Source organism: Martes martes (assembly GCF_963455335.1).
Source record: "Martes martes genome assembly, chromosome: 10".
Taxonomy (NCBI): domain Eukaryota; kingdom Metazoa; phylum Chordata; class Mammalia; order Carnivora; family Mustelidae; genus Martes; species Martes martes.
Genome location: NC_137898.1, coordinates 107383051 through 107410663, shown reverse-complemented (window position 1 = coordinate 107410663; position 27613 = coordinate 107383051). Strand labels below are relative to the sequence as shown.

The following is a 27613-nucleotide window of genomic DNA, read 5'->3' as shown; positions in this document are numbered from 1 at the left end:
TTTTCCTATAGAAACAAGAATGTGCACCGAGAGTACAAATGACTAGTATTCCTAAAAATAAATAATCAAGGCTGTGACTTGAATAACTAGAAACAGAGGGGAATAGCTCTCTGTTTCATCTGGGGAAGCTTTTTCCTAACTCTTTCAAAAGTCCCAGGATATTTTTGTAGTATTTATTTTATTTTTCACATTTTTATTTAAATTTTAGTTAACATATAGTGTAATATTGGTTTCAGGAGAATTTGGTGATTCTTTACTTACATATAACACCCAGCATTCATCAAAACAAATGCCCTCCTTAATACCCATCACCCGTTTAGCCCATCCCCCACCCAAATGTAGTGTTTATTTGAATTAAAACCGATTTAATTCATTTAAAGCTCACTAAAAATATGGGCTTTACATTGTAGCAGGGGTTTTTTTTGTTGTTCATTTGATTATTTTAAAGATTTATTTCTTTTATTTTTATATTTTTTAAAGGTTTTTTTGTTTTTGGACCAAGAGAAACAGCGAGAGAAGGAACACAAGCAGGGGGAGTGGGAGAGGGAGAAGCAGGCTTCCCACTGAGCAGAGAGCCAGTTGTGGGGGCTCTATCCCAGGATCATGACCTAACCCTAACCCTAACCCTAACCTGAGCTTAAATCAAGAGTCAGTAGCTCAACCAACTAAGCCCCCCAGGCACCCCTTCACAGTTATTTTTAAGAGAAATACAGATTGTTTGGGTAAAACCTTGGTGATCCTTGGTTTACCCTTGATGTTTATGTTGTGATCTAGTGGTATTTCTTTCCTATTATTTCTGTTAAATGTGTTCTAATACCATTAATAACTAAAGTTCCCTCTATCCTGCCCCCCCCCCCCTTCTGGCTGGTTCTCTCTCTCTCTCTCTCTTTTTTCCTGTCCTTTCTGCTTCCCCTTCTTTAGTTCAATCTCACTGTCCAGGCCTCTTATGGAAAAAGGTTGCTGTTTTCAGCTAGTCTGGGGAGAAAAAAATCCTGATTCAGGCTCCCTCCCACCCATTTTGTGGTGGAGCGTTTGGCCTTAAATCCGCAGAATGTGTGTGTGTGCGCGCGCGTGTGCGCGTGTGTAGCGTGAGCTCACGCCAGCACGCCTGCCTGTAGGCCTGGTTTGTGAACTCGTGTGTGATTGCAAGCGCAGGCACACGCCGGCACGCCCGCCGGTGTGTCAAAGAGTGTATGTGTGTGTGCTCACGTGTGTGGATGTTCGCAGTGCGCGCGCACAGACCCGCACGCCCGTCGGGGGCCTGGTGTGTATGTGTCTGCAGTGTAGGCACACACGCCCGCCCCCAGCCTGGTGTATGTGTGTTGCACGGAGAGAGAGAGAGAGCGAGCGCGTGTGTGTTTGTGCGGTGCGCGCACACACCAGCCCGCCCGCGCGCCCATGGTGCTCCCCCTTACGCACGCCTGGCCGGGGGCTGCCAGCCAGCGCCCCTCCACCCTTTGCGCGCCCAGCTGTTTCTATAGGAACCGCAACAGCGCCGGGGCCCTCCGGCGGAGGCCGGGTGCGAGCATGCCCAGTGGAAGGCGCTAGTTTGGCTCGGGTCTAGGTTTCCAGTAAGTGGCCTGCGGGACTCCGGAGAGATCCCAATGAGCTGAGCGGAGAGTCTTTGTGTGCGGAGGGAGGAGGCGGCGGCGGCCGCTGCCTGACCTGGAGACCCCGCCCGGGGAGCCCCCCGCAGGAACAATGCTAGCCTGCCTGACCCGGGGGAACTTACTGGACGTCCTGCAGGAGGGCTTCAATGAGGTAACTGTCTGCTCCTCCCACTCCCAGCTCCCCTCCCCCAGCGCCTCCCGCCTAATCTCTGGAAGGGGTTCTCCGCCCCCATCCTCAGGGGGACCCCAGATCACTTCGTCCGCAGAGCCCTAAGGGGCCAGGGTGGTGGGTACGGTGCGGACGAGATGGCTAGCCGGGAGAAAGCTGAAGGGCCGCCCGCCTCCCGCTAAGCTGAGCGATGCCCTTCCTGGGGGCTTACCTGAGCCCAGCAGATAGGACCACAGACTCAGAGGTCATCTTCCAGAAGAGGTGGTCTCCACCCTTCGCCGGGCTTGTCCCCGAGAAAATCCCCAGGGAAGCCCCTGCGTCTATGGCGGGAAGGCCCATCCTATTTCAGGAGCCAACTGGGTGGGCCAAGTTAGGGGTGGGGTGGAACTGCATTGGTGGAAAGTTTGAGACCGGGCAGGGTGAATAGGTGGTCCACATGTAGTGCTCTCTTCGTGTTTATACCTCTTTCCATTTTGCGGGCAGTAGGTTTCTTCACAACCAAGGGCATGGTCGGTAGACAAGACCTAAGAGGAGCGAGGTTGCTTGAGGTCCCGGGCCCTTCCTGGAGTCAGCATTTGCTCCTTCCAGTGTAAGAGCGGGGAACTGGACCCCTAAATCTGACAGGCGGTATGGGCTAGGACTCCCTGGGGGTCTGTTACTTTTCACTGTTTTCTCTCAGAATTCCGATGCGTCTTCCATTCCCTTCTCCTCTGATCCAGGAAATTCTGGTTTAGGACCCTACCCACCCCCTCCTTGTGACTTGCTCCCTGTGTCTTTCATTGCTTCCAAGCCCCACCCCTCTGGGCGGCCTGATTCCAGCATCCAGGAAGACCTTTACAAGGAGGCCTAGGCTGTTGGTTGTGTCTTTCATCTTTTCTCTTTTTCTTTCCACCTCTCCCTCTGTTCCCTTGTTAATTATAAGACTTTCTGAAGATCTGTTTTTAGTTAAACAACGCAGGAATACATTCTCTTAATATGAACATCACAGGCAAGTCTGCGTGCCTTTGGCCACCCCTCCAGTCCTGGCCTGTGTCCCAGAGGTAACCCTTCTCATGAATGTGTGTGTGAGATTTTCTTTCCCGCTGCATTGTATGCTTTTTCCTCAATTCCCGTTTCTAATTAAGAAGCTCGGCAGCCGACCTGTCTCAGAGCCTTCCCAGCCCTGGCCCCTGTGCCCCAGCCTGGTTCCTGACACAGGAAAACTGCAGAAATGCGGTTCCCACCTAATCAACAGAGTCGGAATTTTCCTTTGGCTGAGGGGTGTCACAACCTTCCCTGAAGGGCGGGGCTTGTATCCTGCCCGCACTGCAGGGCTCGTCATTTTGCGTCAGCCCTCCCTGAACACATGTAAGGGGATTGTTGCAGAAGAGCTATAAATGAGAGATGAAACACCACGGAGGCAAAGCCACCTCTTTGAGTGCTACCAGTATTCCTGCTTCCTCTTCTCTCACTCGAGGCCTCCCCTGGTCTCAAGCTTCATACCTTCTGACTCACCCACCAATTGTGGCAGAAGCGTCTTAGGTTCTTCTGTGGCCTCCCCGCTTTTTAACTCCGCTCCTGTGTGTCAGGTCCCACTGTGTTATTAAGTGGAGGAAATCAGCACAGCCAACCCTAGCCTTTGCCTTCTGCTCCTTTGCACTTCCAGACCTTTCAACCAAAGAGCCAAAAGGCTTGGCTGTCTTTTTCATGCTTTAGTGCTTCCATAAATATCCCCTGATCTCCCATTCTGGTAAGACATAAGGGGAAAAGATAGTGGGAGAATTTTCTGTTTGTAGCGGTGACAAAGTCTCTTCATCAAAACAATGCACACAACTTTATAATGAACTCATCTAGAATAATGCAGTAATGCCCCTTGTCCCTCTCTGATGTTTGATTTTCCTGCCCATCCTGTATGCTTCCCTCCACCCTCTTCTAGGCTTATGTACAGTCTATCCCTTCTGTGTGTAGATTGGAACTCTGATAACCAATAGGTTCTTCTGATTTCTCTGAGAAATTGACATCTTCTCAGTACTACTAATAGTAATATGTTAAATCCCAATGGCCCCTGAGAGTGGAAATAATTCTTTCACATACAAAATGAATTATATTAAATAATTCTTTTCACTAGAGTATCACATCTAGTGCTTCTGAAAACTGCTATGATTTGTTATTTCAGAGTTGATGGAGCCCTGATTGATTTATTCCAGCTTCTGGGGTTGCTTGATAGATCTAGTAATATTCTATCTCTTTGTTAGAGTCATGTGATAAGGATGTAAATAGGGACTTAAAAGCTGGTGTCAGAATACACTTTGATTCCTCTGAGAAGCTCTGAGGCTAAGAATACCACACATGTGTCCAATCATCTCTGGGGAATGATCCAAGCATATCTGAAGCCATTCTTCATCTCCCAGATGCTTTATAGATCTGTGTGGTAAGGGCTGTGACCTCATTCTGTGTGGCAGAGAAAACTGCCTCGGGAAATGAAGCTATGGCTCTAATTGGTTAATTATAAGGGAACCCTGCAGCAGAGAGAAACCCTACCCTCTGAATCAAGGCTTCCCTCTACCCATTGTTGGCCCTGTTCTCAGGCCATTTGCCAGCATGCATGATGATTTTCTTCTACCGCATTCCCTGGCTAAAGCCTTGGCTTGAACACACCTGACAAATTACCCACAGAATTGATCTATGCCAGTGTTGTCAGTGCAGTTCCTTTCATTGACATGGTTGATCTTCATTGTGAGTCACCCACAAATTTTGGCTACCACCACGTTCTGTAGCCTACCCTGGCTGCCATCCCCTGTCTCCTGTGCTCTTCATGGCCAGGCTATCTTCAGTTCACATTTTCCCCATTCTGCCTGCACCTCAAAGCTATTTATTTGTTTTCTCTGCTACTTGATATTGATGTTGTCCTATGAACGTTGTCTTTGGTCGATGTGCCAACATAAATTTCTACAAGTGTTTTTCTGGGGGCTGACGTTCTTTAAAAAAGACTTCGGTGAATGTGTTGAAAGGTTTTGATAGCCCCGAGACTCTAATATGGTTTGGCCAATGAACATTCATTCATTCAGTTATTTAGTTCATTTATTGGGTGAGGGGATGGATAAAATAATTGAAACTGGTTCCTGCTTCCAAGAAATTTATAGGGAGAGATTTTGTAGGTATACTGAAAAAAAATCTTGAAATCCATAATAGGATGCTTACTATAGTAAGCATCCTAAAGAGGTAGTGTTCATGGGAGATCACAGGGATATCTTCTACTTATTGACACCCTGAAAAGCACCAAATATTTCCCAACCTGTCTGCTCACGGAGGCCTGACTTTTTCCTGCTAGTGTGGTAAACATGCATGGGCGCTCTCATTCTACAGGCATTTACTGAATTACTGTGTTTACCAGACACCAGGCCAGGCTCTGGAAATAGAAGTCAAATAACATAGAGTCTGTTCCCTAGTGAAGCTCACAGGTCAGTGAAATTAAAGTAAGTGTTCAGAGAATCAAACTTGGGGAAATTGTGACGATACAGAAATTTTGTTTGTCAGACAGAGTGAACCGGAGCTTGGCTGTGGTATATATGGCCTGAGGGACTGAAAGTTACGGGAATGATTTATTAAAAGGCTGGTCAACAGGAAGGGAGTTGTCTGAGCCTTAATTTTTGAAACATATAACCTGGAGGCCTTTCCCTACCGTTTCCCTCCAAGGAGAATAGTAGAAAGTTAGAGCCCACTTGGAGATTCATCTGCCTGGCAGTCCCTGAGAAATACAGGAAGAGCCTTTGTCTGGTGTCATCCCCCCATGAGGGGGACATAGAATGAGTGACGAAGAGGATTGGCAGGTTGGAGCAGCTGCAGCAGACATCACTCCTCAGTGCCCCGTGTCTTCCGTGAAGTAGGATTTGCAACATGGGGCCAACCAGAGGCTTTCAGACGTTTCCACAATGAATTCCTCTGTGCTTTGCTGTAGAAATTAAAAGGCCTATTAATTCTTTAATGTAACAAAGCAGTATACTCCCTAACCTTTTTTTTTTTTTTTTTTTTTATCCTGACTGATTCCTCCTCTCCTCACCCAGGCCCATTGGCTTTGTTCCCACAGGAGTCAATGCCAGCTAAACAGATGCTCCCTGGCAGCAAGCTCTCAGGCAGCTTTATGTTCCTCATGGTGAGTGATGGGCTGGCCAGGCGTGTGGAGCAGTGATGGGGCACTGTTGGCCAGGTGCCACACCCCCAGGCACTTCAGAGAGACTGGGAAGCCCTGGAAATGCTTCATTGGCCATGACTGGCCTCGTGTAGGCTGCAGGAAGCAAAGTCTCCAAACGACACTTGATTAAATGTATTTCTCATGTCTTATCCCCAAACCAAACCCCACTGAAGTAGTCATGAACATGACCTTCAATGGACAGGTATGGTAAAGGGATAGGGAACCAATCCCAAAGGCCCTAACAGTGGGCTCCATGCTCTGTTCCTAGGATAGGGGACACATCTGTAGTGAAGGCTCATTCGTTCATTCTCATGCATTTATTGAGCACTTACCTAATAAGGTACTCCTGAAGGAACAGAGTATTTGTGGAACGTGTAACTAGTGGGAATTTTATTTTATTTATTTATTTTTAAAGATTTTATTTATTTATTTGACAGAGAGAGATCACAAGTAGGCAGAGAGGCGGGCAGAGAGAGAGAGAGGGGAGGAAGCAGGCTCCCTGCCGAGCAGAGAGCCCGATGTGGGACTCGGTCCCAGGACCCTGAGATCATGACCTGAGCCGAAGGCAGAGGCTTAACCCACTGAGCTACCCAGACGCCCCTCTAGTGCGAATTTTAAAATAAGGCTAGGAGATGAAATCTTTCAGAAAGTCTTTAGCTTTTCACTTTGTGGTATATCGTCCTTTGACCACTGGGCTCAACACTAATTTGAAGAACACTGCTCATACAGGAATAAGAAATGTAATATTTTTACTTGTGGGCTCATTTTTACCTAATTAGCCACCAGGCTCAATGAATAAGTTGCCTTTCCTGGCTCAGTAAAGGCCTGAAAGAGTTAATAGAAAGGCTAGACCATATTACATTCTCTTACTGGCAGAATTCAGGCCAGTAATAACAAGCTTTCCAAACCTCCTGCTCTCCCCTCAGGTTCTCAGCAGCGTCTCCCCACCCCCTCATCTTCTGCTGCTGGAGGGTCTCGGTCCCACACAGGAATCTGGTTTCACTGGGAAGTTGATTTCCTTCCAGAGCCAGTCAGGTCTCCTCCTGAACTCCAGCACACCCCCAGAACCCCCCCTGCTTTTTCTTGTTTGTCTTTCCTGCCTGCCGCAGGGCTCAGTTTGGGATGCTCTCTGCACTAGGAACAGTAGATCACAGACTTGCCCGGTGAAGCCCAGTAAATGCCCTTTGCAACTCTAACGGAACAAGTCCCCGGCAGGAAGTCTCTTTGACCTTGAGGCTTAGAGGAAATAGGGAGGAGAGGCCGGGTTTGCAAACTTGTTTGGAAGGAAGGGCGGGCAGGTTCCAAAGAGAAACAGCAAGAAAGTTACCTTTGGTACAAGAGAGGTTCAGGGTCAAGCTTCCTGCCGCAGTGAAGACGGTGGATGGAATTGTCAATGCTTGGAAGAGTTTTAACTTCTCTTGTAGGGGTATTGGGAGTGGCTTGGAGGAGGCTGATGGAGACTGCGGTGTTACCACCGTTTGCACAGCTCTACAGCCATGCGCTCTCATCAAGCCAAAATCCTGCTCCGCCAGCTTTCCCTGTGGCCGCATCCACTTTTCTTTCCCCCTGATGCCTGACTCAAAGGATGGGCACAAAAGCCCCGTCTTTCTAGGCTGCTGGATGACACATGGATCTTTCTAGCTTCCCCAGAACAACTTAGAGATGTTAATTCTGGATCAGGATCAGTTCTGTGCTGTCCCTGACGCTGTGTGTTTGATTGTCTTGCTAGTTCGGTGGCAAGTGCAGGGCCAGGAACGCAGCCTGAGCAAGCAGAAGTAGAAAGTGGAATTTACTGACTCGTGGAATCCAAGGAAAGGCTGAAAAATTAAGCCACGTGAAGGGCAAGAATGGAGCAGAGTCTCCTTGAGAGTCGGGACTCCACGCTTGTAGCCTCCCTCCCTCTGCTCTTTGCCACTCATCGCTGGTACTTTCTGGGGTGGCTTTATTCCCTTTCACTCCATGTGGCTTTTCTCTTGCAGGTGGGCAGCATGGCCTATGGCATCATCTAGGTTTTATATTTTACAACTTTGTCTAAAAGAGATGGGTGTGGAGAAGGAGACGGATTCTCCTCCTGAAGGCCAGATCCAAAATTCCAGAGACTGGCTGGACTTGAACAATCAACTCCATCGGGCCAGTGATCTGGTTGATGCTACGATATTGTAGCAGCTGAGTCCTAGGGCCCACACTGTGTCTGCAGATCCTACCCCAAGAGCTCTTAGCTGTATCTAACCCCGTGGCCCTGACTTGAACCTGTTGTCCTGCTGTGATTCTCCAGCTGTTGCTGGAAACGGAACAAGAGCGCTAGGGGCGTATTCAAGAAGTATATCTTAATATTCCAGATATTTTCATTTTTCCAAACCTATTGCTTCTTGTCTTCACTGAATAATTGACTGATAAAGCGATAGTGCTAGAAGTAAACAGTTCAGTGGGTTTTTTTCCCCACCTGCTGCAAGAAACCCTTAAGAAGTTATTTCATGTCGAGGGTAGTTGAGTTAGGCTCTAGATCCCACGCTGGCCCTAACCAGGAAAGCTTGTCTCCAATTTACAGATCTGCCTTTCACACGAGTTACAATTTGAGAAAAGACACTGGGGCCAAAAAAAGAAGGAGGAGGAGGAGGAGGAGAAGAAGAAGAAGAAAACTACTAGTCCAACCCCCAGAGAGTAAGGGAGGAGGAGGAGGAAGAGAGAGAAAAATGAAACTACCCATCCAGCCCTGAGAGAGTAACAGCCTCTTGCAAAAGCATATGGTCTTTCGTCTGCTGCTGAAGTAGCTCTAGTAAATTTTAAAACCAAGCAGCAGAGCTACTCAAGGCCTAGGCTTGCACTACAGGCCTCTTTAAAGATAAACATCTTCGTGGGGGAAGTGGTGGTGTGGCTGGTCCCCGTGAATGTCTGCTTTGTACTTTAAATCCATTTCTTCTGGGCCAGCAGTAGGCATTTACAGCAGGAACAGGGTCGGGCCATTCCCTTGGGTGTGAGGTGCAGGTGCCTTCAGGTCAAAGAGGGGGTCTGGTTTAGTGCTGGGCTCCCCCAGATCAGACTTCTTGGGTGGGTGGGGTCCTAAAGCCAGGGCACCCCAACCTGCGAATGAGAGTAGCCCCCCTCCGTCCCGAGTCTCTGGTCCCTTAGGGATGCCATTCAGGAGTCTCTGTCTCCTGCAGACGTAGCAGCGACATGACGACGGCCCTTCTTCAATCAATATTTTATCAGTGATTTCCTCCGTGATATTAATAATAATAAACCGTGTTTATCGTTTTTTTAAATGACATGAATCTGGGTAGAATAGGAACTGTCCTCAGCATTTTATTTTGTTTTGTTTTATTTTATTTTACTTTATTTTAAGATTTTATTTACTTGACAGAGAGACATAACGAGAGAGGGAACACGAGCAGGGGGAGTGGGGGAGGAAGAAGCAGGGCTCCTGCTGAGCAGGGAGCCTGATGCGGGGCTCAATCCCAGGACCCTGAGATCATGACCTGAGCCGAAGGCAGAGGCTTAACCCACTGAGCCACCCAGGCACCCCTGTCCTCACCATTTTAATACCTTCTGCTCTCCCAGACTGACTCCAGGATCCATGAGGAAGGTGGTCTAGCCTCCCATCCTCTCTGCGGTGACTGTCCCCTCTGTGCCACTACAGCAAGGCCACATTCTGGAACTTATGCCACAGAATCATCTTGCCCTTGACATCTGAACTCTGAGACTCTGCTCTCTGCTCAAAACCCCCATGTCCTCACTCCTCCATTCCATTAAACTTACTTCCAACCTCCTCAGGCTCTCCCCTCCTCTGTCTTCTCTGTCCTCTCAGTTTATCAGCGCTCCTTTGACTTCTTGTCGCGGGTGCAGATCCCACCGTCAGTCACTTCAAATACACTCTCACCGCCTTCCCCCCCGCCTCCTGCGCCCTGGGGATCGCTGGCCCCCTCTGACCGCTGCCGGTCCTCCGTGAGCCCATCCCTGCTTCCCTGCCCTGCAGTCCCAGAGGAGACCCGCAACCTCGCTCTTGGATTCAGTGACAGAATCGTGGTTTGCAGCCCTGGCTGAGTCCTTGGTGTCGCCAGGGCCTATTTATGAGCATTCCCTGTGCTTCCAGCGTCCTGCAGTGTCCCTTCCCAAAGCCTCCATCGTTCTGTTTGTCCGTCTCATTGTCCAGGGGCAAGCCGGACGACTTCAGTAGTGAAGAGGGGCGATTGGATGGGGGCTCCTTGCCGCTGCCCTGGTTAGCAGCTAGATCCCAGGACCTGACCTTGACTGTGCTGCTTACACCCACTGATCTTTGTCCCCCATTGTTCCTGGAGCCCTTCTTTCCAGTTTATCTCTTAATTCAGACAAGACCCCGTGGTATAAACCGCACCCCTACCCCTGGAGCAATAACTGCCCAGACTGCCCAGACCAGTTTGAGTTTAACCCCTGACTCCTGCCTGCACAGATGGACCATGGAGTGACCCATGGAACGACTGACAGTCACCTTCACCTCATTATAGTGCTAGAATCTCTGCCCAGGGAAGAGCACAACACATGTGTAGGCACATCACCTTAAGGTGCATGTGTGACCTTATGCCCCGCCCCCCAACCATGGCAGGCTCCTCTTTCTTTTCTTTCTGTCTTTCTTTCTTTCTTTCTTTCTTTCTTTTTTTTAAAGATTTTTATTTATTTGACAGGGAGAGAGGGAACACAAGCAGGGGGAGTGGGAGAGGGAGAAGTAGGTTTCCCACTGCGCAGGGAGCCTGATGCGGGGCTCCACCTGAGGACCCCGGGGTCATGACCTGAGCGGAAGGCAGCCACCCAGGCGCCCCGGGCTCCTCTTTCTGAATACTCATCCTAACCCTAAGTAAAAAGAACACATCCTCCATTACTCAGGGAGTTGCAGCTTTGGAAATTGCTCCCTGTGATCTCCTTGTCTGCTACAAATAAAGTTTTCTTTGTGTGACAGTTCCAACCTGGTGTAGTTTCTGTATGTGACTCACCGAGGATCAAACGACGTTAGTTCACTTGCACCTTTTCCCCACCTCCAAACTTTTGCACAAAAGGACCTTCTTGGGCGGCTGGGTGGCTCAGTCGTTGGGCCATGGTCCCGGGGTGCCGGGATTGAGCCCCGCATCAGGCTCTCTCCTCAGCAGGAAGCCTACTTTTCCCTCTCTCGCTCCGCCAGCTTGTGCTCCCTCTCTCGCTGCCCATCTCTCCGTCAAATAAATAAATCAAATCTTAAAAAAAAAAAATTGCCTTCTCCTTCCTCCTCATGATCAGTGGCCCTCGTCCTCTTCTCTGAAACTTGCCACATCATTCACACCCTCCCCTTGTGTCTGTTTCTCCTTCACCTACCCCTCAGCTCGGCCTCCAGATGTCTTCTCATCCTAGAAAACCCTGGCTCCCTATTTCACTTTCCCCTCCAGCTAATGTCCATTCTGCTCTCACTGCCTCTGTTTACCTGCTTCCTGGTGTCTTCTGGGTTAGCTGCCCTCTGACTTTTAATCCATCACTCTACAGTATCTGTTCTCAAAAAGGTCACCAAAACCTGTTAATTATGAAATGAAATGGGCTTTCCAGTCCTTGGCCTGACTTTTTGACAGTGTTTGACTTTACTGACCACTTGTCTTAAAATTCTGTCATCCTCGGATTGCCACACCTTCTCCTGATTCTTTTTCTATCCATCCGACAGCCTATTCTAATTATTTTTAGATTATTTATTTATTTACTTTTTAAGGAATCTCTGTGACCAATGTGGGGCTTAAGCTCACATCCCTGAGATCAAGAGTTGCATGCTCTCCTGACTGAGCTGGCCAGGTGCCCCAATAATTTTATTTTTGGCTGATCTCACTATATTTAGTCTAAGATGCAGTGGTTTCAAATCCCCCCCCCCTTTTTTTTTGCCATTTATCAATGCTGTGGTCTTCAGCAAGTTTATCCATAAGAAATGCAGCTAATAATACAGATTTAATGATTGGGTCTGAGAATTAAAGGAGATAATGCATAAAAACTGCCTCATTCAATGGCTGACAAGAATTGGCCGACAAGGGGCACCTGGGTGGCTCAGTGGGTAAAGCCTCTGCCTTCAGCTCAGGTCATGATCTCAGGGTCCTGGGATGGAGCCCCGCATCGGGGTCTCTGCTCAGTGGGGAGGCTGCTTCCCCCCCACCTCTCTGCCTGCCTCTCTGCCTGCTTGTGGTCTCTGTCTGTCAAATAAATAAATAAAATCTTAAAAAAAGGAATTGGCAGTCAGGACATTTTCATTTTCTTCTTTTCCTTCAGTGACCTCTCTCCCCACTCCCTTTTCTGCCAAATTACTTTTTTAGTTCACCTTACTTTTTGGGGTGTTGTAAGATCCCAGGATTTGGGGCTCAACACTGAATTCAAATCCCTTTCCTACCTCTTAACCAGCCCCATGACTCTGGGCATGTTGTTGCTCTCAAACCTTGGTTTCCACGTCTGTAAAATGGGAATAGTAGATCCTCACAGGAATCAGTGTGTGTGTGTGTGCGCGCGCGCGCGCGCGCACACATTGGGGGGTTTAAATAAGTAAATAAATATTAAAAATATATTGCATATATATAAATTAAAATATGCATTGTATTTATTTTTATATACCTACGAAAGGATATGCTGAAGTGCTTAGCACAGTCCTGGCAGGTAGTAAGCACTCAGTAGATGGTAGTTACTGTCTTATTTGCACCTGGCCTACACCTGTCATCCACAGATACCCTCCAACAGGCATCTCCCACCCAGCCCCCATCTCTTGTGCTCTAGCCCCTGTATTTTGCCAAATGGCTGTAGAACATCTTCACTCAGGTATAAAGAGTAAAGAGTCTGAAAGCTCAGACTCTTGTTCAAAACTGAACTATGTGCTCTTCACATATTCTCCATCTCAGTGAAAGCAAGTCTTTCCCTCAGGTGTGACTTTTTGGATCTTCTCTTTTTGTCACTGCTTCTATCCCATCAGCCACCTGACTTGTTTCTGGAATTTGTCCTTCTCTAATTATACCGCTTCAGTTCAGGTCCTTATAATCTCTCACTTGGATTATTGCCTGGTCTCCTCATTGGTTCTCTGAATCTGAACGCTCCTCGTTCTATCCCGTGTTCTACTGTGTGTCCAGAGGGACCTTTCTAGGATGCGGGTCTCACTGTTGTACCCTCCTGTTTCAAAACTCCACACATTGCCATTGAAGGTCTTTGAGCTTTAAGTCGAAGGGTGGATAGGTCTTGTGCTGACCTATTTCTCCACCATCATCACCGGCCACTGAACGCTCTGCCCACACACGAATTTGTTAGGGGCTGTTCCTCCAGGATACCATATGCCTTCACTGCTCTTTCTTTCTTTCTTTCTTTTCTTTTCTTTTTTACCACCTTTCCCTAGGATGCCCTTCTCCCCTTCTCTAACTAGCAGACATCCTTAGGGAACCAGAGGAATGTCTCCTTTCCTCCAGCCCTTCCCTGATCCCCACATCCTTCCATCCTGTGGCTTCTTCTGTGCACAGATAGCATTTGTTAATATTTCTCTATTGCCACCATAATTACTTTGTATCATAGTTAGTTATATACCTCCCAGCACAGGGCTTGGCACAATTCCTAGCAATGTTGGTTGATTTGAATAAATGAGTGCATAAATGATACCATCTAGAAGGATCTTGTGAGTTGGGATTTAACAAGAGAAATTTGTTATAGGTAAATATGGAACAAAAAGACCAGTTTTACAAGAATGAAGATGGAAGAGATTGTTTTAACAGCAGAATGTGTTAAAAATTATGTAGGTGTTTTGGTTGACAGTACTGTGTGAGTCAACAATGTAAGGTGGTAAGAAAAAAAAGAAAAAAAGAAAAGGTGGAGGAAAGGGAGAAAGAGGGAGAGGGAGGAGGAAAGAATGTGAACAATTTTTAATGAAGAAACTGAGAGTCTGGTTTTACCCCCAGAGTATTGTGTTTGGTTCTAGGTATCATGACTTTAGAGGAACTTTGGCTGGAAAGCAACAACTCTTGGAACTATTTTGTTTCTAAGATGTCTTGAAAAAATTATCGAAACAGACAAATTGCTGGCTAACACAATGAAGAGGAAAAAGGGAGAAAGCACAAATATACAAAATAAGAAGTGACAATGGAGAAGTAAACATTGAAACAAAAAATTGTAAGTCTTTATAAGTCTGTGCAAATACTTTTTAAAACTTGAAATGGACAATTTCCTAGGGAAATGCTGAAAGAGATGGAAAATTTAAACAGATCAATTTCTGTGGAAGAAAGAGAATCCTATTAAGAAGCTATCTCAAGAAAGTTCTAGTTCCAGAATATTTCACAGAGGATTTCAACCAAGCCGCTGCATATTACTAGATAGTTCCAGTGCTCTGTGTATTATTTCAGAGCATTGAAAAAGAAGAGAAACTTCCTACTTCTTTTTAAAAAGCAAATATAGGGTGGCTAAGTGGCTCAGTCACTAAGCATCTGCCTTCAACTCAGGTCATGATCCCAGTGTCCTGGGATCGAGCCCCATATCGGGCTCCTTGCTCAACGGGGTGCCTGCTCTACCTCTCCAGCTCATGCCCTCTCTTGCTATCTCTGTCATAAATAAATAAAATCTTTTAAAAAAAGGCAAATATTATATTGATGCCTAAACATGATAGAGTGCAAAAAGGGGAACTATAGACGAATATTTATGAGTACCCATAAAGAAGTACCATACATATAGTATTCACATAACACCAATAAATAGAATCCAACACCACTTTTTTTTTTAATTTAAAGATTTTTTTTTTATTTGACAGAAAGAGAGATCACAAGTAGGCAGAAAGGTAGGCAGAGAGAGAGGGGAAAGCAGGCTCCCCACTGAACAGAGAGCCCACTGCGGGGCTCGATTCCAGGACCCTGGGATCTGACCTGACCTCTGACCTGAGCCGAAGGCAGAGGCTTAACCCATTGAGCCACGCAGGCGCCCTTACTAAGCCTTGTGCCTCTAAATGACTTCTCTAGTCTAGTAGAGAATATTTCATTACTAAGCCTTGTGCCTCTAAATGACTTCTCTAGTCTAGTAGAGAAGTCATTTAGAGGCACAAGGCTTAGTAATGAAAAAAAACTATTTATTTTTGCAGATATAATAATAATCCTGGAAATTGAAGAGAATTAGTGATAAAACTCAAACAATAAAAGATAAGGTAACAGGATATAAAATTAACATGTTGAAATCAATAGCTTTATATACCCCAAAAGTAGCCAATTAGAGACCATAATGATAGAGGAAAACTCATTTGCAATTGCAACAAGGAAGATTGAATACTTAGAAATGAACCTAAAGAGAAATGTATAAAACCTACAGGGGGGAAACTTTAAAACACTCCTGGAGGACACATTTGAACAAAGGGAACGACATCCCCTATTCTTGAGTTGGATGATTTAACACCAAAAAGGTGACAGGTTTCCCTAAATTAATTTATAAATGTAATATAATCCCAATAAAGATGCCAACAGACTTTTTTAGGAGGTCAGGTAAAAAGAACAAAATACATTTGAAGAAATAAATATGCAAGAATGGTCAAGAGAACATTAAAAAAGGAAATTTTCATGGGCCAGGGACTAGCTTTCCTGGGCGTTAAAATGCACTGTAAAGCCTCTATAATAAAAATGTTATGCATGAATAAACAAATATATGAGTGATGTAGGGGGCAAAGCCCATAAATAGACTCAAGGACTTATGGAAGTTTAGTATATGATAAAGGTAACATCTCAGACCACCAGGGTAAAGAGGGAGGTTTTAAGAAATGGTGCTAGAACAACTAGGTAGCTGTTTGGAAAAAGAGGATTTGGATTTATTTCTCATATCACACACAAGAATAGACTCCAAATGGGTCAGGGATCTAAATGTAAAAAATGAAACCATCTAAGAACTAGAAAAAAACCTGGTGATCCTTCTTTTATGTCAGTGAAGGGAAAGTCTTTCTAACCATGACTCAGGATTCAGAGGCAATATAATAAATGATCAATAAATATGATTATATAAAAGTAGAAACTCTTCCATGGCCAAAAAGACAACGTAAAAGTCAAAGACAACTAAGAAATATCTGCAACATATGTCAAAGACAAAAGGGTAACATTCCTAGGATATAAAGAATTCTTAAAAATGCAAGAAAAAAGGACCAAAAACTCTGATAGAAAAATGAGAAAATGACAATTCATTTAGATATGAAAAAAGTGATAAAAGGTAAATGATGTAAAATGGGTTATTAAACCTACAAAAAAGTTGTTTTTCTTTTTTTAAGATTTTATGTATTCCTTTGAAAGAGAGAGCATGGAGGGGTGGGGCAGAGGGAGAGGGAGAAGCAGACTCCTCGCTGAGCAGGGAGCCTGACATGGGGCTCGATCTCAAGACCTAAGATCATGACCTGAGCTGAAGGCAGCTGCTTAAACTGACTGAGCCACCGAGGCACTCCTACAAAAACAGGTTTAAACTCATAATGAAAGAACTGAAAATTAAAATAACACTAAGATACACTTTCTCATCTCAGTGGCAAGAATTGAAAGTATGACAACATTCTATTGGCAAGGCTGTGGAAAAGTGTGCTCTCCTGCATTCCTTTGGTAATGTAAACAGATGCTGCTACCCTTTTGGCAGGGCATTTGGCAATATCTGATCAAATTATCCACCGACTTGCCTTTTGATCCAGCAGTCCTACTTGGAATCTACCCCGAAGGTAGACCTGTATCAACATGAAAATACACATGCGTAGGGTCACTCATTGCAGCATTGTTTGTAATTGCAAAGCATTGGAAAAACCCTAAATGTCCACATATAGAAAAGGGGTAAGTGAATTATGGCACATCCACAGAATGGAGGACCACAGTAGCTGTAAAAATGAAGAAGGAAAAATCTCGAAACGAGTATGGAGCGATTTCCAGACTATGTTAAGTGAAACAAGGTGAAAAGCACAAGTGGAAAGAGAATACCAATGCCCTGCTGTTCTTCACGAAAGAGGGAAAGGAGAAAGGGGAACTCATGAGTCGGTTGAATGGGATGAGTCGGAGGAGGTGGAAAGAACGGAGAGGAGGGGTGGAGTAGAGAGAATGATGGGGGGCGGTGACACCTTCCTGACTAGATGTTTTTATATAGCTCTGACTTATGGAATTCTGTTAATCTGTCACCTGATCATCCTACATGTGATGAGAACCACAATGGACTACTGATACTAGGAAACAAACCACACTGTTTATTAACTGTTGATTAGAAAATTGACAAATGAAGAACAGAACCACACCAGTGGGGGTGGAGAAGAATGGACCTAAGTGACTTTCAAAACGGTATTTTGACTAATACTCTAAGACTAAAGACAAAAAGAACTATGCATAAATACTATATTATGGTTAGTAAAGTAATCTTTCACGAGATAAGAGTTAGCAAGTCTGGCGTTATTTTATGTGTTCTCTAGAATTGAGCGAACATGAATTACTGAATTTATAGTGGAGAGTAAGAGGTTTCTCACTGGGAGAAGGAGTTATAATAAAGAAAAGGGACAGGAAGGAGTGAATTCTGAGGGTTGGGTTAGAAGACGGATCAGTATAATTTATGCTATGATTTCTGGTATGTCTCTTTGTCAAGATAAGTAGATATAGACGTGTGTATATGTGTGTGTATGTGTGTACATACACTTATTTCCTGCTCTACTACTAAGAGGGCCAAGAATGTTACCCCAGTAACAATGAGCACAACTCATACCCAAAATTTGGTTTCTAAAAGCTATTCTCCAGTAAAAAGAACTGGAGTTCTTTTGAGAAATAGCTGATTCCAGAGCTGGGCAGAGAAAGTACAAGATGAGGAGTGTGGAATATTTTCTGATGCCAGAAAGTAAGGAGGTGTTCAAAAAACATGATCAGGCCGTATGATCCAGCTGTCCTACTTCTGGATCTGTGTCCAAAAGGATTGAAAGTGGGGTCTTGACGATCAGTGTTGCACACTCATGTTCTTAGCAGCAGTATTCACCAGAGCCAAGAGGTGGAATCTATCCATGTGTTCACCAACAGATGAATGGATAATCAATATGTGGTGTAAACATACTTTTGGATATTATTCGGTTTGAAAAAGGAAGGAGGTTCACACACATGAAACGACATGGATGAACCTTGCGGACATTATGCTAAGTGAAATAAGCCAATCGCAAAAAGACAAGTACTGTATGTTTCCCTGTATTTGAGTTATCTAAACTATTCAAATTCATAGAAACAGAAAATAGAATGGTGGTTGTCAGGGCCTGAGAGGAGGGGGAAATCGAATTTGTTGTTTAATGGATACAGGGTTTCAATTGTGCAACACGAGAAAGATTTGTAGATTCAATGCACAACAGTGTGAATATTCTAAACAGTACTGAACTATACACTCAAAAATAGTTGAGATGACAAATTTTATGTTATGTGTGTTTTTTTCACCACCATTTATTTATTTATTTATTTATTTTTACCGCAGTTTCTTAAAAAGTAAATGGAGCATGTGAAAAGGATACAGAAGCCAACATTCATCCCAGTTTGAGTAACAAAATAATGATAGTAAGGGATTAATGTAATAAGTAAATATAAGTGAAATAATTGCCCATGAGCTCATACTGACATAAATAAGTTATTAGGGGGGGAAGGGAGAGCTCCTCATATTAGGAATTCCAATTACTACTTGTAGAAGGAATGGTGGAATTAGAAAATCGTCATTTGGGGAATGTCATAGTAATCAATCAGGAAAACTCAATGATTTTTCAGGAATGAAATATCGATGTTCAATTTAAAATGGACAGATAAGGTGATGATGAGAAAAAGGATATTTCCATTTTCCCACAGGATACTTACCAATTACAAGGGGAATATCGCAACTTTAGAGTAGGGAAACCTGGCAGACCCTACCTTAACCATTTGATCACAATTAATTTTGTATTGAGATGTATTGGCATCATGTGCCGGTTGATATGGTACAGTGGGAAGGGTACAGTATGACTTATATGTTATTCTTGCCCCAAATCCATAATTTGAATTTAATCAGTAAGAAACTGTAGACAAACCCAAATTGAGGGACACTGTACAGAATAACTGGGCAATATTCTTCAAAATTGTCAAGATCATGAAAGACAGAGAAAGACTTAGTAGCTGTTCCAGATTGGAGGAGACCAACAAGACAGACAGGATGGCTAAATGTAGTGTGAGATCTTGGACAGTAAAAGGACAGTGGGACAATTTGGTGAAATTTGAATAAGGTCTGGAGATTAGTTAATGGTATTATGTTAGTATGAATGACGTGTTCTGATCTTACACTATAGTTCTGTAGGATGTAAACATTTGGGGAAGCTAGGGAATGATGGGTATTGGGAAACTCTATGTACCATTTTTGCTACTTTCATGTAAGTATGGAATTATTTCGAAAAGAACAGTTAATAAAATAAAAATGGGCACCTGGGTGGCTCAGTCGGTTAAGCGACTGCCTTTGACTCAGGTCATGATCCTGGAGTCCCAGGATCAAGTTCCACATTGGGCTCCCTGCTCACTGGAGAGTCGTCTTCTCCCTCTGACCCTACCCTCTCTTGTGCTCACTCTCTCTTTCTCTCTCAAATAAAATCTTAAAAAATAATAATAATACTTAGGGGTTTTGAATAAGCCCCTAGTGTGGGTCAACAGTGTTTTCTGGTGGCCAAGGAAGAAGAAAAAGAAGAGAGAAATGTCTAGAATGAGGAATCTTCATGTCTCCTTTTACACCCAGAGTATTATGTTAGGTTCTAGATGTCTTGGTGTCAGAGAGATTTAGGCAGGAGGGCAATAATACTTGAAACCATTTCATGTAAGGGATGTTGACCTTGGCTCAAAACTCTGGATGTATGTAGGAGTACTTAGGGAATACTGATGTGCCTGGGCCCTACTCTCAGAAATTCTGACTGGCGTGTAGTGGGCCCCAGACATTAGTATTTTTAAGAAACTTTACTGGTGCTTCTGATGGGTAATCAGGGTGTAGGAAACCCCTTGGTTAAGGGAACTGGAGTGTTTTGCTAGAAGACTCAGTTTGGCTCTACAAGAATCATATGAGGGAACTTGGGGGGGAGGAAAAAGCTTTCTAAGTTAAACCCCCTGGAGAGAATTTGATGGGGTAATGTCTACATGTCTGTGTTTTTTAAGATCTTCCGTTGTGATCTTGACGCACGGCCAGGGATGTGAACAGTGCTGCTCAATTTTCAATGTGCCTATGAATCACGAGGAGATCTGTTTAAAGTATTGGTCCTCATTGAGTAGGCCTGGGCTGGAGCCTGAGAGTCTGCATTTCTGACGGGCTCCCAGGTGATGCTGATGCTGCTGGCCTGGGGGACGTGCTTGGAGTAGTAGACAGCTGCTTCATGTAGATTATTGCTCAACAGACCCAAGCACTGGATGCAGAGGAGAAACTGGTTTCGACTACGGTGCCTTCCATTCTGAGAGTTTGAGGGAGAGTCGCTGAAACCTCAGGGATGCATTTATTTAGGCAATAGTGTGGTCCGGTGAAAAGAACATTGGCTTGGGAGTTCGAATCATAGTCACGGTTTACTGTTTGCATGACCTGGAACAAGTTATTTCCCCTTTTTGGAGTCTCAGTCTCCAATTAGCGAAAGTAAAATCTCCCTGGCAGGTTAGCATTAGGAAAAATGTGTTCCCGGGGCCTAGCAGAGGGGCACTTGGCTGGCCCAGTCAGTTGAGTGTGTGGCTCTTGATCTTGGGGTTGTGGGTTCCAGCCCCAAATTGGGTATAGAATTTACTAAATAAATAAATGAATGCATGAATGAGGGACCTAGCATAATTATTGACATAGAGTGGGTGTTAAGAACACTGGTGACTATTATTATCGTTCATGCTGTAGAATCCTCTTTTGTTGAAAGACCAGAGCTGAGATTAATGTGCTTGAAAAGTGCTGTTAGAACCTCCGATCAGTTTTGCATCAGACAGGACTTCTATTCAATAGCCGACAGAAGCCTGTGGTTACTCAAGTAGAAATGATCTTGGCCTAACGTGGACCATTTGTTCTCGTCTGCCCCTGCATTATTAACTTTTGCAGTCGCTTTAAGTCTCGGCCTGATGAAATGTGACAAATGATTCACCGACTCAAATATTTGTCATGCCCCTGTCACTCTAGAGTCCAATAATTCTGAACTGTTGTCACTTCCTGCACAGAGCATGGTTCAGACCTGAGCTCCTTTGAGCTCACTGTCCCCTTTGCCACCCCTCCCCAAGCCCCAAAGTATGGGCCCAGGTTGGGCTGGTGCTCTGGAGCCCTGTGTGACATAGGACATCCTCAACGAGATCAGAGCTGAAGTGTGTGGGAGAGTCAGGGAAGGCTTCCTGGAGAAGGTGATGCCCGAGCTGAGCCTTAAGAGGAGGCACCAAGCTCAGGGAGGGAGAGTGGCTGGATGGCTCGGTGCATTTGGGGCAGTACACGTGGTTTGGATGAACTGAAATGTGGCAGGCAGGCGGGAGGGTAGTGAGTAAACCTGGGGAAGAGGTAGCAGCCAGCACATGAAGTTAAATGCAGCTAAAGAGGTTGGATTTTATCTTGATGAGAGAGGCCAGTGAAGGAACTGAAGCAGGAATGTGTGGCAGGTGTGTTGAAGATGATATTAGGTACAGGGAGATTGGTTAGGAGGGTTTTTAAAATTATTATTTAAATTCAGTTAGCCAACATATAGTACATCGTTAGCTTCAGATGTAGAGGTCAGTAATTCATCAGTTGTGTGTAACACCCAACGCTCATCCCATCACATGCCCTCCTTCCTGCCCACCACCCAGTTACCCCATCCCCCACCCAGCTCCCCTCCAGGAACCCTCAGTTTGTTTCTTATAGTTAAGAGTTTCTCATGATTTGTCTCTCTCTTATGATTTCCTGTTCAGTTTTCCCTCCCTTCCCCTATGATCCTGTGTGCTGTTTCTTGTATTCCGCATATGAGTGAAACCATATGATAATTGTCTTTCTGTGACTGACTTACTTCATTTAGCATAATACCCTCCAATTCCATTCATGTTGATGTAAACAGTAAGTATTCATCCTTTCTGATGGCTGAGTAATATTCTGTTGTATATACACACCACATCTTCTTTAGCCATCCGTCTGTCCATGGCCATCTCGGCTCTTAACACAGTTTGGCTACTGTGGACATTGCTGCTATGAACATTGAGGTGCATGTGCTCCTTCGGATCACTACATTTGGATCTTTGGGGTAAATAACCAGTAGTGCGATTGCTGGGTCTTAGGGTAGCTCTAATTTTTATCTTCCTGAGGAACCTCCATACTGTTCTCCAGAGTGACTAATGCCAGCTTGCATTCCCACCAACAGTGTAAGAGGGTTCCCCTTTCTCCGCATCTTTGCCAACATCTGTTGTTTCCCGACTTGATAATTTTAGCCATTCTGACTGGTGTGGGGAGGTATCTCATTGTGGTTTTGATTTGTATTTCCCTGATGCGAAGTGATGTTTAGCATTTTTTCATGTGTCTGTTGGCCATTTGTATGTCTTCTTTGGAGAAATGTCTGTTCATGTCTTCTGCTCATTTCTTGACTGGATTATTTGTTTTTTTGTGTGTTAAGTTTGATAAGTCCTTTATAGATCTTGGATGCTAGCCCTTTATCTGATATGTCATTTGCAAATATGTTCTCCCATTCCCTAGGTTGCCTTTTAGTTTTGTTGATGCTTTCCTTTGCTGTGCAGAAGCTTTTTTTTATTAAAATATTTTATTTGTTTATTTGACAGAGAGAGACACAGTGAGGGAGGGAATACAAGCAAAAGAAGTGGAGAGGGAGAAGCAGGCTTCCTGCAGAGCAGGGAGCCCGGTGTGGGACTAGGTCCCAGGACACTGGGATCATGACCTGAGCCGAAGGCAGATGCTTTAACGACGGAGCCACCCAGGCGCCCCAGTGCAGAAGCGTTTTATCTTGATGAAATCCCAGCAGTTCACTTTTGCTTTTGTTTCCTTTGCCTTTGGAGATGTATCTAGCAAGAAGTTGATGCAGCCGAGGTTGAAAAGGTTGCTGCCTGTGTTCTCCTCTAGGATTTTGATGGATTCCTGTCTCACATTTAGGTCTTTCATCCACTTTGAATTTATCTTGTGTGTGGTGTAAGAGAATGGTCCAGTTTCGTTCTTCTACCTGTGGCTGTCCAGTTTTCCCAGCACTGTTTGTGGTTGAAGAGACTGTCCTGGTTCCTATTGGGTGTTGTTTTGGTTAGTTTTATATGTGACCCAGGTGGTCAGATCCGAGCTGTTACCCTTAATGCCTTTTTCAGTCTTAACTCCTTTTCCCCAGAGCAGAGTGGTTTGCTGCAGAGGTGCCCTTTCGCCTGCCTGGTCTGCCTCCCACAGTGCTGTGGCAGCGGAGTAGGAGAGCGGGAGCAGAGTCTGGGCGGGAGCCTGGCCCATATCGGGCAGAAGGTGTGCACTGAGCTGGGCAGCACAAAGTCCTTGGTCAATGCTTGGACCGCACTTACTGTGTTTTAATGCCATGTCTGCTCCGTCCTAGCTGAGGACATTGGGGAAGTTACATAACTTCTCTGAACTTCATCCAGAGAATGGAGAGGACACTGACCCTTCAGTGCTTTTGTGAGAATTACTTAGATGGTGATAATGATGAGAATAATAATGACATCAGCTGTGTGGCGGGGCCTGTGTCAGGTACATTCATTAATACAATAAAACACACATCAAACACCAAAACTGGTGTATAGTTCGGGTAGGTATTGGATTCCTCCCCCCTCGCTGCCCCCCGCTGATAGGGCACTTCCTGCAGTTTGTCGGCAGCTGATAGATTATTGCCTCCGTGCTGTCTTACAAAGACTTCATTTATTCCCACAAATCGACACAGAGAAAATACTGAAGATCTCATTTGAGCTCAGGAAGCAGGCATTGAGTACTTTCCAACATCGTTTCATTGATGAAGTACTTGCGGCTTAGAAATCAAGTGTTCTTTTTTTTTTTTTTTTTTTTTTTTTTTTTTTAAAGATTTTATTTATTTATTTGAGAGAGAATGAGTGAGAGAGAGCATGAGAGAGGAGAAGGTCAGAGGGAGAAGCAGACTCCCCAAGGAGCTGGGAGCCCGATGCGGGACTCGATCCTGGAAGTCCAGGATCATGACCTGAGCCGAAGGCAGTTGCTCAACCAACTGAGCCACCCAGGTGCCCCAGAAATCAAGTGTTCTTTAACCAGACTGTAACTTAATACCCATTAGCCCTTGAACCTGATTTTTAGGTTCAGGGTCTTGGGTCTCTGCAGAAACCAGACAGAGCTGATGCTGCTTCTGGGATGTTGTTATGTGCTATTTTGATACTTAGTGCCCATCTTCAGAACAAATGCGTAGTTGGAATAGACCCCTGACTGCGAGCTTTGTGTAAGGGAGAAAATGGAATATGTCAGGTTATCCAAGGGCTGGGATGGGTTATAGGTCCCTATCTGGGCCCATCAGGCTTCCGATGATACTGGCTGGCTTAGTCGCACAATAAATGGAAGTTCTCCATCCCCCCTACCCAAGTCTTCGGGCTACTGCTCACCAAAGCCTTTTCTTTTCCTTCTTTGTGCAGGTTTTAGGCAATTAGATCCTCTTTGACAGTATAAAGTATGGATTAACACTAACTGTAGCAATCCCAGGATTAGGGGCTCAGGAGAATAAATCTTGGGTTGACCCTGAGAAGATTTCAGTTAAGTCCCATTGTGAAGAGCGATGGGAGAGGCGGTTCTGAGCATGTTTGCTGTTTATTCCTGGTTCCCCAAGACCAGTCTTCTGAGTATCACTATCCATTGTGCATTCGAAACACAAGTGATTATTCCTGTGAAGTGCTGTGTGCTGCTGGCAGCAGTGATGACCCCCAAAACTGGCTCTGCTTCTTGCCGGGCTTCATTCCTGGTCAACAGAGAAAACACAAGGAAAGCAGGAGTCATTGTCATTGAAACACTCATCTGCTTATGGGTGTCTACCCTGCTGGCAAGTCAGCGGTTAGCTTTCCCTGAAGATTAGCATAAAACCAGAAATTTTTAGAACATGCTCCCTGTCTGACCATCCTCTTTTTTCCCTTGAAATTTCCTCCTCCCTCTGGATATGGATCTCCCCCCAGAGCCCATTCTCAAATGCTGCCTTAGAAGGCACGGGGCAAAGGAGAACAATAATGTGCAACCTTTCTCTTATTTCTTTGATTTTTCCAGCAACAGCTGCAGGCTTATGTGGCCTGGGTGAATGCACAGCTCAAGAAGAGGCCAGCAGTGAAGCCGGTGCAGGACCTGCGACAGGATCTTCGGGATGGGGTGATCCTGGCGTATCTCATCGAAATCGTTGGTCAGTTGGCCCTGGGCTCTGATGCCAGAACATGCTTTCTTTATCCTCCACATGCCCTTCAGAGCAGTTTGCCGCTGCTTTGTAATATACGGAAATGGAAATATAGAAGGTTTAACATACTTGTCCAACGTTAATTCATTTATTTATGAGTCAGCAAACTGTGTGCTGGGCGCCGTATTATGCTCTGGCAATGTGATTGTGAGCACAGTCTATGCTCTCAGGAGTGTCCCAATCTAGTTAAAAAGACTGGAAAGTGAATGCAATTCCATTCGTGTACTTAGGACTCTGATGGGGTAAGGACAGAGAGGAGCACATGGGTGGATGGAGACACCCAATCCAGTCCTAGGGTTCAGGGGTGGCTTGCCAGAAGAACTGATGTCCAAACCAAGGCTCGAAAAGAAAAGAGTAGTCAGGCCAAAAGAAGGAGGGTTTGCCAGCAAAAGGAGCCCTCCGTGACAATCCCGTATCGTCCCACAAAAGGGCTCGTCCTCAGGGAGCCCTGGAGCTGTTGCTAGCCGCTCTTACTGGAGGACAGCATACCCCGTGTCTGCAGCATTTGTCCACAGCTGTTATCATGACAGTATTGCCATTCACTGAGCAGTGACTGTTTTCCTGTCTCTCCCCTGTAGACTGAGCTCTTTAAGAGCAGGTACAGTGTGATTTTTTTTTTTTTTTTTCTGTTTCCACAACTCCTACCCAAGTGCCTGGCACGTAATAGGCCCTCTGGCATTTATTGTTCTGATAATCAGCTGACCTTGCTTAGTCCTTGAGAGATGGGGGCTTGCAAGTGGCATGGAAAGAGCCCGGTTTGCTCCCTCCGTGGGCCAGCTCATGGATTCATCAGGGCACTCCTTTATAATAATAATGATGGTGATAGTTAGAGCTGCCATTATTGAACACTTTTTATCTCATTTCATTTAATTATCAACCCTTAGGAAGCAGATACTGTCATCCCCATTTTCAGAAAACTAAGCTTAGAAGATTTACAAAAATGAATAAATAAATTCATTGAGCACTTTGAATGTATCGAGGATTGTAGTAAGCTACTTCAGATGATTTATGCTGTGGGGATGAGATGAGTACTACCGCCTTACTCATTTATGAGGTTCAGAAGGGCTAGGCGACTTTCCGAGGCCATGTAACTGGACCGTGGCAAAGGAGAGGTAAAAAACTAGATCTATTTTAATTCCAAAGTTCATTTCAAGCCCTCGTTTTCACTGATTTGAATTGATTATACTTGAAAATATAATCAGATAGAAAATGCAGAAGCCACAAAAGGATGTAAAAGCCTTTTTTCCAGCCGCACCAGTGATGTGTTCTTTCTGGAAGCAACCAGTGTTAGCAATTTCTTGCATTTCTTTCCAGAGATGTTCTATGCATATGGAAGCAATATGAATATGTATTCTTGGTTTCCCAAAACCCCGATTCTTAAATGCTGCATTTTATCGTGACTTCGGTATATGGAAAGACTCGCTGAATTCATTACCTTAGTCCCCATTCTTTCTTTAACATGTCGTCATCGAGCTTTTGATCCATTCCTCCACTGAAACTGCTTTCGTCCAGGTTACAAACTTTGCCTTATCAAATCCAGTGGCTTGGCCTCAGCCCCCATTTTATTCAGTTGAGCAGAACCTGGCACAGTTTGTCCCTCCTCCTCCAGACACCGTCTTTACTTGGCTTCTAGGACCCTCCTTCTTCACTGGCTCCCCCGGTTCGCCCTGTGGCTTTTCTCCTTCATGACCTCTAAGTGTTGAAGTCCTCCGTGTTCAGTCCTTAGCCCTTGTGTTTTCTCTGTCCCCAAGTGATCTCCTCCCACATCCGTAACTTTAGCTCTAAACTTGTCTTTGAGTTCGAGACGTGACTATCAACTTCACGTTCAACGTGGCGCCCCGCCCGGATGTCTAAAATGCAGCTCTAACTGCACATGCCCTAATCAGAACTTGGGCTATCCTTCTCCCTACCAGTTCCTCTCTCCTCCAGATTTCTTCTGAAGTAACACAGGATGGTACCATTCACCCAGCTGTGGAAGTTGTCCTTAATTATTCTCTTTTCTTCCTATATCGTACCCAGTCCTTCACATGTGCTATCTGCTTTACATTAAAATTTTACCCGATATCTGACTTCTCACCTGTCAGCCTTTTCCAGTCAAGCCCAAAACATCATTAACCCTTGCCTTGACTAGTTTCATTTTCTAATAAATCTCCCCATTTCCTCTCTACGTAAGCTGAGTCCATATAGAGTCCTCTTTTAAAACACAGATTATTCATCTACAGACCCTAAATGTCCTGGCTTTGCTTGCCTGTCGACCTACTCCTAGGATTTGACTCCCCTTTCTCGCTCCACTCCAGCCACAGCTGTTCCTCAGATAAGCTGAGCTCATTCCCACCCTGGTGTAT

General features: G+C 45.0%; 1 protein-coding gene across 1 annotated transcript in view; it reads left to right on the top strand.

The window, feature by feature from the left end:
* The first annotated feature begins 1339 nt into the window (after nt 1–1339).
* The window catches only part of DIXDC1 (DIX domain containing 1), a 59866-nt gene continuing 33592 nt past the window's right edge, over nt 1340–27613 (top strand). Inside the window, exons 1-2 of the mRNA XM_080815953.1 lie at nt 1340–1761; nt 25088–25217. Coding sequence (XP_080672079.1) covers nt 1702–1761; nt 25088–25217 — 190 coding nt within the window. The 5' untranslated portion in view covers nt 1340–1701. The remainder of the gene's footprint in view (nt 1762–25087; nt 25218–27613) is intronic.